An 18,663-nucleotide genomic window follows, 5' to 3' on the forward strand; every position below is an offset into this window, starting at 1 on the left:
ATCCGCATCTATGGTCATGAGCTGCGGGTCATGATCGAAAGAACAAGATAGCGGATACAAGCGGCTGGAATGACTTTTCTCCACAGGATGTCTGGACTCTTCCTTAGAGATAAGGTGAGAAGCTTGGCCATCCGGGAGAGGGTCACTGCTCCTCCGCATCGAGAGGGGCATCTGATTAGGATGCCTCCTGAAGACGACCCAGGACACGCTGGGCAGACTATGTTTCCCGGCTGTCCCGGAAACGCCTTGGCATCCTCCCAGAAGAGCTGGATGAAGTGGCTGGGAAGAGGAGAGTCTGGGCTTCCCTGCTGAACCTGCTCCCCCTGTGACCCGACGTCTGATAAGCAGAAGATGACAATGATAATTAATAATAATAATAATTAATAATAATGATGATAATTATAATGATAATAATGATATTGAAAATTATATATATATATATATATATATATATATATATATATATATATATATATATATATATATATATATATATATATATATATATATATGTATATCTGTGTATATAGAGCGAGAGAGCGTGCGAGAGAGCGTGCGAGAGAGCGTGCGAGAGAGCGAGGGAGAGAGGGAGCGAGGCGGGCGGGAGGGCGGGAGGGCGGGAGAGCGGCAGGGAGAGGGAGGGAGGGGTTCAGTCAAGTTCATCAAGAGTAATCCTTGTGCAGGTGGATTTTCTCACGGGATATCAGATTTATTCATCTTTACCCCAATATTGCCACCCTGAAACACTCAGGAGTTACTACCTTTTTTTTAAATGTAAAATGGCTAATGGAAAGGAGGAATATTTAAGAGACTATGGATGTGTATACATAAAACATTTTTTTTAAAAGTAAATAGTTGCATTAATTTGCTTTTCTGTCCAATTAGAATGTCTCCTGTTTTCTATTGCTGTTAACCGTATTTGAACATCCAGCTCCGTGACTTTGGCATTGTACTTGAGGCAGTTGTTGACGATGAGACCAAAGTCACCCTCGAAGGCCTCAAAAGTCAGGTATCGATGAGATTCCAAAAGGTTCCACATAGTCTGGAAATCCATGGGAGTGTCGATGTGGTCGAGATAATCAGGGGGAGAGGGAGGGAGAGGGAAGGAGAGGGGGGAGAGGGAGAGGGAGGGAGGGGGAGGGAATGGGAGGGAGAGAGGGAGGGAGAGAGAGAGAGAGAGACAGAGAGAGAGAGACAGAGAGAGAGAGAGACGGAGAGAGAGAGAGAGAGAGAGAGAGAGAGAGAGACAGAGACAGAGAGAGAGAGAGAGAGAGAGAGAGAGAGAGAGAGAGAGAGAGAGAGACAGACAGACAGACAGAGAGAGAGACATATACATACATATATACACATCCAGTTGTGGTCAAAAGGTTACATACATTTGTGAAGAACATAATGTAATAATAGTAATAATAGCAATAGTAGCAATACTGGCAATACTGGGTATACTGGCCATACTGGGTATACTGGCCATACTGAGTATACTGGCCATAATGGCATATAGTGAGGGTGAGAGTGGGAGTGGGACTGTGCCTGGGACTAGGACTGGGATTGGGACTGGGACTGAGACTGATTCAGTGGTACCTCAACGTACGAGCACCCCTACATACGAGCATTTCGAGATACGAGTAAAATTTCGAGCAAATAATTATCTCTAGATACGAGAAAAAATTCGAAATGCGAGAAAGCCAGGTGGCCAAGACATGAGAGGCTGTTTACCATTGTAGCGCACTGTCTTTTTTGCCGCATCTGTTTCGTGTATAACAGATATCTACGAGCACTGGGCGGAGCGTTGCATTTTCCCGTCACTCAGCGTGAATGCTGGAGCGATATATGAGGAATATATTACTTCTTGTTGGCTGCTCATAAGAACATCAGGGGCACTGGCTCCGCAACTCCTCGTGACGGTGACGGCGACGACGATGACAATAATAATAACTAGAATAATAATAATAATTAATAATAAATTAATGACAAATCATGGGAGGCCCAGCGGATGAGTGGTTCACACGTTGGCCTCACAGTTCTGGGGTCCTGGGTTCGATTGCATGTTGGACCTCCTGTTTGGAGTTTCATGTTCATAATTTCTGTTACAAATATTGGTTAATCAAGATGACCTCTATTACATTGCCGGTTATTGCTTTTAATGTTATGAGACACGAATGGCTCTGTCTTTAAAGATGGCCGACAAATGACGACCTCTGTCCACATGGGCTCACTAGGCACATACAACAGCGATCCTCATATGTATGATATCTATACTGTCACATGCGAAGCACAGGTCTGGAATTTTATATTTCCTATAAATATTGTGGATCATAGGTGACTTTGACGAACTTTAAACCGCTTGTTTGGCTTATAGGTAAGGTGACAGTCTACTTTCTGTATATTTGAGTGGGTGAACCACATGTAAAAGTGCAGATTATCTCTCCGACTTTTACTTTTATCGATAGGCAGAGCTAAAAATCAAGTATATCCCGAATAATTTCATTCTGTGTTGGTGCGTTGTTTGTTTTCACAAATGTACTTAAAGTTACAAAATTCAGCATTTCACTTGGCTCAGTATGTGATTTGAAGCCAGCCATGCAGTAAAATGTCACTGCAATGCGTGTTGTCATCATGTAGTTATGGATGGGCAGCCCCTCTCAGCCTTGTGTACTCCTGCTATGGTGGTCGATTTGGACAAAGTGAAGAAAAATGCCCAGGGGATGATTGAAAGATTTGAGAAGCTCGGAGTTAAGCTCCGCCCGCATATGAAGACCCACAAAACCATGTATGTACGCACACCTCTTATCTCGTTTTCTGAACCCCTTCATCCCCATTAGGGTCGCGGGGGGCGCTTGAGCCAATCCCAGTTGTCTCCGGGCCAGAGGCGGGGGACACCTTGAATCGGTGGCCAGCCGATCGCAGGGCACGAGGAGGATTTTTACCCAAAATGAACACCATGTTACATGTATAGAATGAAAGAGAGCAGAAAGATGACTACAGTGGTACCTCGACATACGATCGTAATCCGTTCCAAGACTGAGATCGTATGACGAGCTTTTGGTAACTCGAGCGGACGTTTCCCATTGAAATGAATTGAAAACAAATTAATTTGTTCCAACCCTCTGAAAAAACACCAAAAACAGGATATTGGATTGGAAAAAATGTTTTTTTTCTTCTAATTCGCCATCTATTAACAAAGTAACACATAACTAGTGGTTTAATAGTAATAAAATGTGTTTAATCTAACTAAAATTGGGCGGATTTCGCCGACGGGAGACAGAAACGGACAGAGGGGGCGGAGGGTGTTCGTTTTTTTTTTTCCCACGACAACGCACTCGTAAACGGAACAAACAAATTTAAATTAACTTGAATTCATATATACAGACACACTCAAACATGCGTTTAATGTAACTTTACACAAAACTGAATTCTAATTTTGTTTTATTTTTTTTAACCTTCGTTCTCTTCAGGTTAGTTGTTTGCCACGCCTCCACCCTCACGTTCGCTATCGATAGGCTGTTTGCTGTTGTATTCCCTTCAAAATATTCCGAAAATGATGCACACAAATGTCCTCACAATAGGATAACGCACGACCACTTGCTAACGAGAAATAGTCTTGTAATATTAGCGATCGCTCCACGAGAACATCAGTGGCTCGGAACTCCCCCTTTGTAATATCTCTAGTCGCAACCGCTTTGAACGGCGCCTATGAGAGCGAGTTGCGACCAGAAATATTACAAAGAGGGAATTGCGAGCCAGTGCCGCTGGTGTTCTTATGAGTAGCGAACGAGAAGTAATATAATACTCCTCGTATTAGATAATAATGACAGGAAATGCAACAGCTGAGCTTACCCACGTATTGATTGTGGGTAATCAAGTTTTATTCTGAGAAAGAGTGCCATTGTCTATCGGCTGTGTGCATGTGTATACTTCATTACCCAGAAAGCCCTCTTTTTCCCACGCATGCGCGTTGTGCGTTTCCTGGTCGAAACTCGTCTGAATAATTCGTTCGGTGCTCGTAGATATTGTTATACTTAATTTACCTATCTATTTATGTCTAAAATGCCCTTCCTATTCCTGCATCCTCAACCTCTTGCTACCGTGACAACAAAATTTCCCGAATACGGGATGAATAAAGTTATCCAATCCAATCCAATCCAATACACGAAAGAGATGCGGCAAAAAAGACAGTGCGCTACAATGATAAACAGCCTCTCATGTCATGGCCACCTTCCTTGGTCGCATCTCGAAATTTTAATTGTATCGCAAGCAAATTATTCGATCGAAAATTTCGTCGTACCACGAGCATGTCGTATGACGAGCTGTCGTATGACGAGCTGTCGTATGACGAGCTGTCGTATGACGAGGTACGACTGTACTATTAAAAAAACATTAGTGCCTCTACATACGAAAGGTTCAGGTTACGAAACTTTGATATGCAAATTAGTCTTCCAAAATACAAAAACAAGATCCAAGTTACGAAATCCCCCAAAACATCAATGCATTTCGTGTATCCGTTATTTTATTTTGAAATTGTTGCGGTTACGTTGCGTCTTGCTTGACAATCTCCCTACACTCTGCTGTCCTCCCATTGGCTGTCATTTTTGTTGAATGTGGTTAAAGCTTAATTTAAAATTATGCGAATGAAATTAAAAAGCAGACGACCATAACCCACCCACCCAGAAACTATCCTATTGCGAGTGCACCTTAGCCACTAGGCATTGCTACGATATTGAAGGAGAAGGAAGCATTATAGGCGACAACTTCTTTGGATTTCCTCTCTCTATAGAACGATGAAAGGGAGACATTGTTGATGCTTTGGAGTACTATTTAATGCTAAGTTTTTTTGAATTCATAATTTGAATTTGTTTATAGATGCGTGCTTTTGTGCATGTGTTTGTGTGCTGTGTCGGTTACCTAACGTTAATTTTCTCCTTAAACTTGTTTTTGCATGATTGTGGTGGTTAGGCACCAGGTTATTTTTTCTTGTTTTTTTTAGGACTGTGGAATGGATTAGATAATTTACATATAAAATAGTGCTCTATTTATGAAAAATCCATGTTACGAAACAAGCTCTGGAAGCAATTAATTTCCTCAGTAGAGGTACCTTTGTATTTGCACCTTGTCACAACAAAATCATTTTAAAATAACATAAAACAAGTACAAATTTACCACAGTCACTGTGTCAAAGATATCCCATCAGATTGTCTGGAGATTTTGTTGTACCATCAGTGTTGTTTGTATGTTTTAAAACCATTGGGTTATTTTGACTTGAAATTCAAAAACAAGATGAACATGCACCTTGGCATCATTTTTTAAAATAATTTGGTTGGACAAAAAAAGGAAAACGGGTTTAATTTTCAGCAATTCATTTTGTGGGATTTCTTTTTACCTTTAAGTCATTTTAGTCATATTACGTATAGGGTTTCCATTTTTTATTTTAAGATACCAACATTTTAGTTTTTGTATCTAAAACCAGTATAACTGAGTCAGCCACATATAGGATACTGATCTGTGTGTTTGTGACCATCTTCAGTGAGTGTGCTGACATAATGACAGGGGGTTCACGACGATGCATTGTGGTTTCCACTCTGGGAGAGGCCTGCTTTTATGCTGACCATGGATTTGATGACATCCTCTATGCCTACTCTCTACCTTTTGATAAGGTTTTTTCATGTTCTAATTTATACACCACATTATAAAGCAAGCAAGCAAATCATTAATTTTAGAACAAATACATGGATACAACTATATACATATAAAGTTATTGAGAAATGTAGTCACAACATATGCATATCCATTACGCAATTGTGAGTTGTGTGTTTGCATATATTATAATGTTAAAAATGCAACTTTTTTGTAATGTAATGACTGCAGTATGCTACAAATAAAAATAAAGTGTGACACCAAAACTACATAAGAAGAGAGTGAGTGTACTGGTATGGCCTAACACCAGTCCAGAAATGCTTGGTGAATTTTGAAGTGCAAAATATGACAATAGTGATCCAACTCATAAGAAACTAAGTTGTGCCTCAAACAAATTTCCCGAATACGGGATGAATAAAGTTATCTAATCTAAAATAAACAAGAATAGGAAATATCTCAACATCTCATCTCATCTCAAACATCTCAACGCTGACTTTAATTTCCAAATGCTTATTGAGCCATGATAATGGAAAAGTGACGTTACACTGCGGAAAACATGCCGGTGTCCCTCATTACCTCCGACAGTTGGAAAAATCTATCAACCCTACCACTAGTAGTACTATCTCAAACTTTTTATTATAAAAAAACTGGTGATTAAACCTGGGAAAGTAATGAGGGCACAGAGGTGAGAAAAATATGGGAATACTTGATAATGCGTTACCATATTTAGTAACTCAGATTTGTAGTGTAGGTGGTATGATGGGAAGAGAAAGGGTCAAACGTAGCAGAAGATAGAAACATCGAGAATTTGCCTTCTTTGGCAGGGGTCTGATTTTTCAGCGTGGTCCTAGTTTTTAGAACAGTGGTGTTCAATACGTCGATCGCGAGCTACCAGTCGATCGTTAAGGTACTATTGGTAGATCGCATGACAGTAAGATTTGATCCAGTAAAACAATACAATTAAATTGTATATGAAACTTAAGATGGAAAAAAGCGCCATCGCGAGTCCAAGCAGGATTACTACCTGCCTACACTACTTTCGGTCCTTACTGGCATCAGGTATATCTTCAGCATACATAACTGCTGAGCTTTGTCATTGGCCCGGAAAAAAGGGTAGATTGTGCAAAGTTGGCTCCTTGAAAAGTTGTTTTTTAAGCAAAAAAGTTTGAGCACCCGTTTAGAATGTGAATATTTAGGAGAAAACCATTTTCTCTGTAGGAATATTAAATGTCTTTAAGATTCGTAAATGTGCAATAAATTCTTTTTTGGTGCCCCAAAAAAGGTTGGAGTATACAAAACTACATTATAAATATACAATATACAAATATACAGTCATGAAAAAGTTTGGGCACCCCTGATCATTTCCAATTTTCCTTTATAAATCATTGGTTGTTCGGATCAGCAATTTCAGTTATAAATATATCATATAGCAGACAAACAGTGAAATTTGAGAAGTGAAATGAAGTTTATAAGATTTATAGAAAGTGTGGAATAATTATTAAACAAAACTAGGCAGGTGCATGAATTTGGGCACCCTAGTTGTTTTATTGATTAGAATTCTTTTAGCACTATTTATTGGAACACAACATTTGTTTGGTAAGATCATTGGCCCTTGACCTACATACACAAATTAAGCAAATCATGAGAAAGGGTATTTAACCTCCTAGGATCTGGTGTCCACATCTGTGGACATCACATTTTTGGTTGTCACAAGACTACAAAATTAAATTTTGAACTACCAGGGCCTGGCGTCCACTTTTGATGTGGACATAATTTTTCTCAGAAACTACACAATGTAAAATGATAGAAATCTTTGTTTTTACACTCATCAAGTCCTAATTAGCATGTATATCAAATAATAAAATGAATGCAAATAAGCACAGGCATAGTTCTAGTTAAGGCCCACAGTAGCAAGCCAAGAAAAATCTCAGATAAGCAGAGGCGAAGCATGGTGAGAACAATCAAACTCAACCCACAGACCAGCTCTAAAGACCTACAACATGATTTTGATGCAGATGGTGTCACTGCCCATAATCCAAATATTCAGCACCCTCTACACAAGGAGATGCTTTATGGGGGGAAAAAGGCTTGATGAAACTAAAATGGAGTTATATTTGGACATAACAAGGGGCGGTATGCATAACGGAAGAAGAACACTGCATTCCAAGACAAACGCTTATCGGCAGAGGTTGACAGGTATGAAATATTGATGTGATGTTTCTGTTGGGATGGCCAAAGTTATGCATCTGCCAATTTTTGTTGAAGTAATTATGTATTGCACACTTTCTGTAAATTCTGTAAACTTCATTTCACTTCTCAAATATCACTGTGTTTGTCTGCTACGTATTTAACTGAAATTGCTGATCCGAACAACCAATGATTTACAAAGGAAAATCTTGAAAATGATCAGCGGTGCCCAAACTTTTTCATACAACTTTATTTATAAGGGTAGCAACTCATGGGATGGCATTATTTATTTTTATGTAAATAGTATCAACTAATCACATAGCAATCTTGCTTTTTTAGGTGGAGCGTTGTGCTATCTTGTCAGAGAGACTGGAGCTCTTTCAAGTTTTACTGGACCATCCTGATGCTCTCGAGCAGCTCAGAAAAAGACCCCTCAAATGCGGTCGGCGGTGGCATGTCTGGTTGAAACTGGACTGTGGCAATGGCCGAGGTAAACAAATGTTCAAGAAACTCGAGATAGGGCTAACACAAAACAATATACAGAGTCAGAATTACAGCTTGTGATTGTGTTCATTCATTGTAGCCGGCATCCTGCATTCAGAGCCTGAGGCACTTAGACTGGCTCAGTCTATTGCTGCGGCAGAAGGTGTGGAGCTAACTGGAGTTTATGCTCACTGTGGAAACACCTACAACTGCAGAGGAGTCCAGCAAATTCAGAGGGTTGCAAAGGACACCACCACATTTACTATGCAATTCATGGACAAGTTAATCAACTCATTTATTGATTTTATAGCTGTTATAAACTCTCTCAAAGTTCAACATTTTTGGCACATTATGTTGGTAGAAATTATTCCATCTTCAAATCAGCTTTGGTAAATATATAGTGGACCAGGGGTCACCATGGTCTTCATGGGAACCTATCCAGTCTGTTTTTCATATCTCCCACCTCCAACACACCTTAATCAAATAATGAGGAATGTTCTCAGGCTTCTGAACAGAGATGATCATTCAGGTGTGGTTGAGGTGAAAAAAATAAACTGGATAGGGGTCCTCAATGACCGGAGTTGGTTACTCCTGCAGTGGACCTTCCCATTTTGTGGGGAATGGAGAGAATGATTTATATATATATATATATATATACAATACCTGTCAACCTCTGCCGATAACTGCCCTTATAAATGATTATGATTCCCCTTACAAACCCCCCAAAAACCTTGCAAACACCGTACGACTCGTACGGTGTTTGTAAGGTTTTTTTGGGGTTTGTAAGGGGAATCATAATCATTTATAAGGGCAGTTATCGGCAGAGGTTGACATGTGCGATATATGCAGTTTTGGTCAAAAGTTTACATACACTTGTGAAGAACATAATGTCATGGCTCTCTTGAGTTTCCAGTTATTTCTACAACTCTGATTTTTCTGGTGGCTTTCTGACATGGACTTGTTTCTTCAGCATTGTCCACAAGTTCTCGATGGGGTTTAAGTCAAGACATTTGGGAAGGCCATTCGAAAACCTTAATTCTAGCCTGATTTAGCCATTCCATTACCACTTTTGATGTGTGTTTGGGGTCATTGTCCTGTTGGAACACCTAACTGCACCCAAGACCCAATCTTCGGGCTGATGACTTGAGGTTATATTGTAGAATTTGAAGGTAATCCTCCTTCTTCATTATCCCATTTACTCTCTGTAAAGCACCAGTTCCATTGGCAGCAAAACAGCCCCACAGCATAATACTACCACCACCGTGCTTGACGGTAGGCATGGTGTACTTGGGGTTAAAGGCCTCACCTTTTCTCCTCCAAGCATATTGCTGGGCATTGTGGCCAAACAGCTCGATTTTTGTTTCGTCTGACCACAGAACTTTCCTCCAGAAGGTCTTATCTTTGCCCATGTAATCAGCAGCAAACTTCAGTCGAGCCTTAAGGTGCCGCTTTTGGAGCAAGGGCTTCCTTCTTGCACGGCAGCCTCTCAGTCCACGGAGATGCAAAACACGCTTGACTGTGGACACTGACACCTGTGTTCCAGCAGCTTCTAATACATGGCAGAAATGCTTTTTGGCGATTCTCAGTTGAATCTTCACCCTCCTGACCAATTTTCTCCCAGCAGCAGGTGATAGCTTGCGTTTTCTTCCCGATCGTGGCATTGACAAAACAGTGCCATGCACTTTATACTTACAAACAATTGTTTGCACTGTTGCTCTTGGGACCTGCAGCTGCTTTTGAAATGGCTCCAAGTGACTTTCCTGACTTGTTCAAGTCAATTATTCGCTTTTTCAGATCCATGCTGAGCTCCTTTGACTTTCCCATTGCAGCGTTTGTGGGCGTTTGCATCCAATGAGCCCTATTTAAATGGCCTCAGAGAAGTCACCAGCTGTAGTCACTCATAATCACTCACAAGAAGTTAAGAGGCCATGCTATGAAGCTAATTTCACTGACACAACTTTCTAAGTCACCAAAATTGCTAATTCGTGTTGCTGTATTTATATTTTTGACCCAGCAGATTTGATCACTTTTTCTGTTCACCCATAATAAAGTCATAAAAGAACCAAAGTTCATGAATGTTTTTTTGTGACAAAGAAGTATCTGTTCCAATCACTGTCAGAGAAAAATCAGAGTCGTAGAAATAACTGGAAATTCAAGAGAACCATGACATTATGTTCTTCATGTGTATATATATATATGTATATATGTATATATATATGTATGTATGTATATATGTATGTACATATGTATGTATGTATATATATATGTATGTATATGTATATATGTATGTATATATGTATATATATGTATGTGTATATATATGTATGTATATATATGTATGTATATATGTGTGTGTATATATATATATATATATATATATATATATATATATATATATATATATATAATGCAGAATCGAGTTCAGTGTTTTGGTCCAGCCCTCCACAATATTTTCTGTTTCTCATGTGGCCCCCTAGAAAAAAATAATTGCCCACTCCTGATTTAAGCCATTAAAGCAGGCCTTTCTGACCGCCGCAAGATATTTGTAACTTATTTCTTCCCTTTTAGGTTAAAGATTTTTGGCATCACCTGCAAGTCCAGCATTGGCTCCACACCGTCGTGTAGTCATCCAGTCCAAGACATGGTACACCTTACCGAGGTCCATCCAGGAAACTATGTCTTTTATGGTATGTGCACCTACTGGTTATGTGAGGCCCAATTGATTAAATCTTTTGCTGTAAAACTGCATCACTTGCTTCTTCTGTAGATGTGCAGCAGTCTATCATTGGCTCATGCAGTGTGGAAGACATTGCTGTGCGGGTTTTGACAAGAATCATTGGCCACTGTCCTCACAGGAACCAACTACTGATCGACTGTGGATGGACTGGGTTAAGGTAACCTGTAATCCTGTAGCTAGGTTTACGCAGGACTCTAAAACCACAAACCATCACCATTTTCAGTGTAGTTCAGCCAGTGATACCTGACTAGCCTTATCTCATCTTTCTCTTCAAAAAAATTTCAATCAACTAATCTGAAAAAGGCATCATCAGTACCATAATAGTGTACTAGCAATTAATATTATCTTAATGCCATCAATAGTTTACTCAGATTAGCAAAATGTATTTATGAAATAACCACCAAAAGGTCTTAGGTGGCAATAGTAGATACAGTATGGGTCATCAATATAGTATTGTAAACATCTTAACGTTGAAGAGTTGTTAATGACACGTGTGATGCATTTATACTTTGAGCAGCTCATGACCACACAATTATTCTCCTACTCTAGGGGTGGGCAAAATGTTCACAAAGGGCCACAGTGGCTGTGGGTTTTTGTTCCACCCCTTCAAAAAACACAATTTCACCAAACTGGTTTCCTGCACGTGCAATCAGTGGATTGCGGTCAGTTTATTATTGTTTATGCTCATTTCTGCACCTTGTTTAACCTCATTGGTTAAACCAGGGGTCGGGAACCTATGGCTAGGGAGCCATATGTGGCTCTTTCTATGGGTGCATATGGCTCTTCACTAACCTGTGAGGTAAAATATGGAAATCACTGGTAAGAGAGCTGAGTCCCGTGCATAATATAATTGATACTGATTTATTGGCAACAGCATAACAATGTTGTCAAAATAATTCAGAGACTTTTTGTACTTTATAAGTGGTGAAATGACAAAAAAAAACACATATTTTCATGTATTTTTACTTTTCAATTCTGAGAATGGCTCTCAAGAAATAACATTAGAAAATATGAATTGTTTAGGGCTCTCTATGTCAAAAAGGTTCCCGACCCCTGGGTTAAACTGTCTGTGCTGGATTGGTTGGAGCAAAGACCATCGCCCGGTGAGGCCCCATAGGACTGTCCTAGACTCCAGGACAGGGGTGGCGAACAACTGTGAGAGTCAAAGAGCCACACCACGCAGTGACCAGCCAAAACAGACTGATAGACTAACAAAAAACACAGAATTAAAACCATATTATTCACCATAACACTTTCTTCCCCTTACAAAACTTATAATAATATATAATGTATTATTTGCTTTTAATGGGCCCTGGTGAATTTGAGTGTGTTTTAAAAGAGAATAAAAATAAGAGAAACACGGAACAAGGCAAATAGCCACAGTATATACAAAACATGATAAGAAGCAAAGAGCCACATTCAATTTGGCCAGGAGCTGCATGCGTCTCAAGAGCCGCATGCTCGCCACCCCTGCTCTAGAGGGACAATGGAGACATGGGACATCAATCGTCTCCCCTTTTACATCAGAGCCATTTGCTAAACATCATTACATTCAATACAGTGTTCTTTCAATATGCTATTTTCAAATGATTTGGTTTATCATAAACATCAGAGATGCAGTAACTTATTACGGTTACTATAAATTTTAGAACATTTTCCTCAAAGGAATCATAGCCACAGTAATATATAGTTTGTTATAAACCACAGTCTGGGTGGAAAGGTGGGCTCAGTATAAACTAGAAAACGTGGACTTTTTTATTTAATTTAAAGAACTATGGTGAGATTACAACAGCTGCGAAAAGTAACTTTTCGAGTGTTTCAATGATTGGGTGAAAGTGCATTTATGGAAGACTTGGATTGGGCAAGAGAGTTTTCACATTACTATTGTCTCCTCGTACTGTCCGTTGTTATATTGGCCTCCAGAACTGCTGGTGACGTCGGTAGATCCTCATCTATGTTTCCATCCAGGCAAAAGCAAGGACATTGTTGTTCCAATTGTCTGCATCATCGTCAGTTCATGCACACTGTTCTCTTAACGTGCAGCTGTGGGTCATCATCACTGGGCTGCGTGTCTTTTTATCACTTCACTCATATCTTGCACATGGGTTTTTTGTCCACCCCAAAAGCATTCTTCTCATGCGATTGTATTTTAAATGCCTTTAATTGTTGGTTATACTATGGTTTTAATATCTCTATTCTATTATTTCTGATATAAATAGAATATAATAATAATATATTTTATTTAAATCTCATTATACTTATATAATGACAATAAAAACATTCAATTCAACAATTGTGTACTAAAGCTATAGAAACAGGGTTATCTAAATGTTATTACTGATTGAAATACAATTTACATTCAGTCTGAAGAAGCCTTTCTATGCCTGGCTCTGTTTGCGATAGTCCAGCACCATTACATTTGCTATGAAAAATGAAGAGTTTCTGAAACATGCTCAAATTGCGCAGCCATATTTGTTGTGTAATCAGCTGGTAACCCTGAGGTACAGCACATTGTTAGGCCTTGGTCTCCAGCACCAAATGCACCACATGTGAGCGAGGTTTAGAATGGAAATACATTTTTTGTGTGGCCCGGAACCAAGTGATCCCAGTCCGCAGACCAATGGATCAATGAATAATTATTTCTCTTTTTTGGACAAGTGGGATGCAATGCATCCTAGTAAAATTTGTTTGGACCCTCACTCTACCTTCAAAATACATTCGTACCTCTACTTACGAAATTAATTGGTTCTTTTTTTGTAACTTGACAATTTCGTAAGTACAGCAGTACTTTATATGTAAATTCTCTAATTCGTTCCACGGTCTGTACACAACTACCAACTAAACCCTTTAAAATTGGTCAAAGTGTCCCAATTTTGTATGAAAGATGTGAGGAAACACTCAAAATGGAGAGAAAATTATAAGGAAATGATTTATTAATGTCTTAAAATGAATAAAGCATATGAAAATATGCCCTGCGCCGCTGAAATAGTCCGTGTGCGGCCGTTATAATGGAAGACATAATGCCTGTGTTTGTTCGCCAGAGAGCGGCAAGAGCCTGTTCTACCAGGGATGAAAGCCGTCCATTTTGTGGTACATTTGAGACTTTTACGTGTGCCCTGTGTGTGTGTGTGCATGTACATGTGCGTGTGTAAAAATATGTGCCGCGTTGCATTTGTACGTTTTTTAATCGCTTAATAAGAGGAATTGCAATCAATAATTTACCCGAGGTGGACTGGTATGCAAGAGAGAATATTGAAACATGGATAGTAGTTGTTGTGAGACAGCCAATTGAATTGAATTTAATGCTTTTATTGTCATTAAATATGAGATCGAATGATAGCGATGAAATGAGAGCCCAATAGAGGTTAGCGATGTTCTAAAGTGAGAATCAATGCATCTGCGACAACATTTTCAAAATAAAATAACGGATAAGGAAATGCATTTACTTTTTGGGGAATTTCGTAACTTGGATCTTTTTCGTATGGAGTCACTCATTTGCATATTGAAAATTTCATAACAGGAAAATTTCGTGCCTAGAGGCATTTGTAAGCATAGGTATGACTGTATATTTACGTATCAAGTCGTAATACTGCACTCAAGGTTCTGTAAAATGGAAGTAAACATCATCATCATCCCAAAGAAGTGTGTTGTTGTCCTTTCCCAAAAAATGCACTTAGCTCAAGACATGAATTTTTTTTTTACAGTATTTTGCTATAACTCAGCAATTCAGCTCTAAATTGTTCTCACTATTTACATGTTTTTAGCACTGCTGTCCAAATGTATTTTATGTATTTAGAAATGAATAATGAATTTTATTCTCATGAACTTTAAATCCAATTCTAATTTCAAATTTTGTTTGTTTACAAATGAAGTTTAGATGGCGCTGGGAAACTTCCAACCGGATATGCTGTAATTGAAGGACATCCAGACCTGATGTAATTGTAATTTATAACAAATTCCTTAATTACTAATTGCAAACTTGAATGTAGGCGACTATCAATGTTTTGTGCAGGCTTGTGTCCATGACTCAGGAGCATGGAAAAGTGGAGCCTCTCTCAGGAAAACTGGATTTCAACATGTACCCTCTGGGTTCTCTGCTCACACTGATTCCCTACCATGTTAGTTTTCTTATGCTGGACTATATTTGATATCGTGTGAGGTTTCCTCGTCTCATGGTCTCTTGTTCCTTTCCAGTCGTGTGCAACAGCAGCTATGCATCCTGTGTATCATGTGCACTCAGAGGGCGTTCTAATGGGGAAGTGGAAACCTACTCGTGGATGGTGAACAGATGTAAATAACGGGCGCTTTATAATTGTTAACCTGTATGTACATGTATTTGCAAGCAGATATATGCAGTGTCATATACTCAAAATATATCCTCACCAGCCAATAACGGTCCAGGGGTCTGCAAACCGTGTCTTCGAGGGCCGCTGTTGGTGCAGGTTTTTGTTCCAACCTATCCAACACAAACAGTTTAACCAATGAGGTTTCTGCTGAAACAAGAAGTACCTGACGGCAATCCACTTATTGCACTTCTAAGATACCAGATTGGTGGAAAGATTTCCTCTTATAGGTTGGAACAAAAACCCGCACCCACTGTGGCCCTTTCTGGAATAGTTTGGAGACCCCTGCACGCTATAACCTTTTTGACATTACCCACACTAATCATGTATTCTGTTTGTATTATCACATGGATGCTTGTTTGTCCTACACTTTCCACACTTATCTTGAGACCCATAATTCCTTCCCTGTTAAGCCCTGGCTGTCCAAAAAGGTTCTATTATAGCCTGAAAGATCCTGACAGTAGTATTCTCAAGGCCAAACGCCAATAGTACGTAGATATTGTAGTTTTTGATTACGAACCAAGTAATTCAAGCATTGCAAATGAACAAAAAGTTGTGGCTTTGAACAGATGTTGTGTTATCATGTCAAGGATAATTTGTACTTCTACATGTTTAAATTGAAATTTGAATTAAGGGTGTTGTTGAAACAAAAACATATTGTGTATCAGCTTCAATTGGTATATTTTTTATGAACAAATAACTAATAAACTATTTTGATTCCCTTCGCTCATGATGTGCATTTTCACACATTTCACTTTCATTCATTTTCTGAACTGCTTTAATCTCAATTTAGAGTGTCCAATCAGCCTACCATGCATGTTTTTTGGAATGTGGGAGGAAACCGGAGTACCCAGAGAAAACCCACACAGGCCTGGGGAGAACATGCAAACTCCATGCAGGTGGACCAACCTGGATTTGAACCCAGGACCCCAGAGCTGTGAGGCCAATGCGCTAACCGCTCAAGAATCAAAAATGTCTTAGAGCAAATCATTGGATCGTACTGTATATTTATATTTATATAGTTAAAATGATAATATCATGCATGTACTTATTTATCGAAGTCTTCGGCAATATTTTTAGAAACTTGTTTTTACAGCAAGCGTCTGAATGCAGCATTAACACTGAAGTGTATTCTGGGAAATGTTGTTTTTCACAAGTGTAGGTTTTCATTGGTCAAAATGTGAACTTTCACATTCACGTGGTTTAAAATTTCGGCGTGATGGCGCTGAACGTTGTCACACCGCACTGTTAATGTTTTTGCTTTCGTCCCTGTATTGTTTACAGTTTCTAAGGGTTATGTTAATTATGTTACTCTTGCCTTTGAGATCATCCACTCTATTGCGTTCGTATTAATCAAGTGCAACACGTGCTATCAAGCCTCTTTTCCTGGAGTCATGAGTGTTCTAGAGGTAAAGTTCATCGGGGATGGAGATGTTTTGGACCATATCGTGGACAAACAGGAGGGTATGTTTTCACAGTTATTTCCTTTTTCCCTGTCTTTCTGATTTATCTGTTACGTGTTACAGAGGTGCAGAGCAATCCAGGCGCAATCCAGAAAATGGTCACGTTTAAGAAACCGGTGGGACAGCGAGCAAGAGAGGATTCACAAGTGAGGGAAAGAGATGAAAATAGCGTCCATGATGAGCAGAATTACGTTCACGCTTTTTGTGCAGACCTTGCAGAAGGTAAGCGTACAACTTTGGAATACACACGTCCCTCAATATTAAATATGGATTCTTCCGTGGGTCTTGTAAAGATTTTACAGCAAGCTCTACCTCAAGTACTTTTGTATGAAAGATGTGAGAAAACACACACAAAAAATAGAGAAAATTATAAGAAAATGATTTGGATTGGATTGAAACTTTATTTCATCCCGTATTTGGGAAATTACCTTGGTTGCAGTAGCAAAAGTAAAAGGCAAAGTATATGGGAGGTATTAAGAAATATTAAAATGCAATTAAAAAAGCAAAAACACAAAATGTGCTAGAGCGGACGGAGCTACCGCTACCGGCTGCCACTTGAGCGGTGCCATCTTGATTGCAGTAGCTAAAACGGATAGAGACACAAGAAAAAGAAAGACATTGTAGCATTAGATAAAACTGGAACCACACACAGGAAGTTTTCCGCAAGGTGGGGAACTTCTGCCGACTGAGATCGAGGTTGAAAATATGCAGAATCACTCTTCCAAGCTTATCCTCAGTCCCTCAGTAGTCTGGAGCTGACGAATCTACAGCAACAGAGTACAATTCTTCAGATACTCCGTTTCCAGTCTGGAAAGCGCTGACAGCTCTTCCATCTTATCAGGAAGGGATCGCACTTTCCCCATAATAATAGATGGAATGATTGGTCTGAAGCATCGCTTCTTCTCCCGGCACTTTTGTCCAGTTCCGGATTTCCAGCGGCATCAAGGTGTTGCTCTTTCTGCTGCATATTGTTCACAGCTGATCCCATGTATGACAGCGGAGGCATGGCTGAATGGTTCAAAAAAGGAACTAGCAGAAAGAAACCAAGCTAATAGAACAATGAAACTTGTAAAAACATTAAAGTAAAACGTATAAAGTACAAAGTAAAGTAAAAAGGAATGTATTCAGAAATTGGGGCAAATAAGTATTTAGTCAACCACCAAATGTGCAAGAGAGGCCCGCAATTGTCAACATGGGTAAACCTCAACCATGAGAGACAGAATGTGGAAAAAACAGAAAATCACATTGTTTTTTTTATATAATGTATTTGAGAATCATGGTGGAAAATAAGTATTTGGTCAATACCAAAAGTTCATCTTAATACTTTATGTACCCTTTGTTGGCAATAACGGAGGACAAATGTTTTCTGTAACTCTTCACAAGCTTTTCACACACTGTTTCTGGTATTTTGGCCCATTCCTTGAGCAACACGGACTTTCAACTCCTTCCACAGATTTTCTATGAGATCTGGAGACTGGCTAGGCCACTCCAGGACCTTGAAATGCTTCTTATGAAGCCACTCCTTTGTTGCCCTGGCAGTGTTTGGGATCATTGTCATGTTGAAAGACCCAGCCACGGCTCATCTTCAATGTCCTTGCTGATGGAAGGAGATTTTCACTTCAAAATATCTCAATACATGACCCCATTCATTCCTTCCTTTACACAGATCAGTCGTCCTGGTCCCTTTGCACAAAAACAGCCCCAAAGCATGATGTTTCCACCCCCATGCTTCACTGTGGGTATGGTGTTCTTCGGATGCAATTCAGTATTCTTTCTCCTCCAAACACGAGAACCTGTGATTCTACCAAAAACTTCTATT

At 39.4% G+C, this 18,663-nt stretch overlaps 2 protein-coding genes across 5 annotated transcripts in view; both read left to right on the plus strand.

The window, feature by feature from the left end:
• The first annotated feature begins 2,196 nt into the window (after window positions 1-2,196).
• On the plus strand, window positions 2,197-16,107 carry LOC144086175 (D-serine dehydratase). Of its 2 annotated transcripts, none has more exons than XR_013304370.1 (10): window positions 2,197-2,359; window positions 2,623-2,770; window positions 5,522-5,651; window positions 8,158-8,308; window positions 8,402-8,582; window positions 10,870-10,988; window positions 11,069-11,195; window positions 14,916-14,973; window positions 15,051-15,156; window positions 15,233-15,277. XR_013304370.1 is itself a non-coding variant. In XM_077616006.1 (10 exons), the coding sequence occupies exons 2-10, from the start codon at window positions 2,625-2,627 to the stop codon at window positions 15,320-15,322; spliced, it is 1,113 nt and encodes a 370-aa protein (XP_077472132.1). In that variant the 5' UTR covers window positions 2,197-2,359; window positions 2,623-2,624; the 3' UTR covers window positions 15,323-16,107. The 2 variants fall into 2 exon arrangements, 1 of the variants encoding a protein (XP_077472132.1); XM_077616006.1 differs by having other exon boundaries at window positions 14,911-14,973; window positions 15,233-16,107.
• Window positions 16,108-16,550: 443 nt separating this feature from the next.
• orc2 (origin recognition complex, subunit 2) overlaps window positions 16,551-18,663 on the plus strand; it is a 19,951-nt gene continuing 17,838 nt past the window's right edge. For 2 of the 3 annotated variants that reach the window (XR_013304060.1, XM_077614340.1), the window contains exons 1-2: window positions 16,551-16,845; window positions 16,908-17,066. Coding sequence is in view for 1 of the 3 variants with exons in the window: in XM_077614340.1 (XP_077470466.1) it covers window positions 16,776-16,845; window positions 16,908-17,066 (229 nt within the window). In the remaining 2 variants the exon portion in view is untranslated. The remainder of the gene's footprint in view (window positions 16,846-16,907; window positions 17,067-18,663) is intronic. The other variant, XR_013304061.1, reaches the window with a different exon arrangement.

Source organism: Stigmatopora argus, chromosome 12 (genome assembly GCF_051989625.1).
Source record: "Stigmatopora argus isolate UIUO_Sarg chromosome 12, RoL_Sarg_1.0, whole genome shotgun sequence".
Taxonomy (NCBI): domain Eukaryota; kingdom Metazoa; phylum Chordata; class Actinopteri; order Syngnathiformes; family Syngnathidae; genus Stigmatopora; species Stigmatopora argus.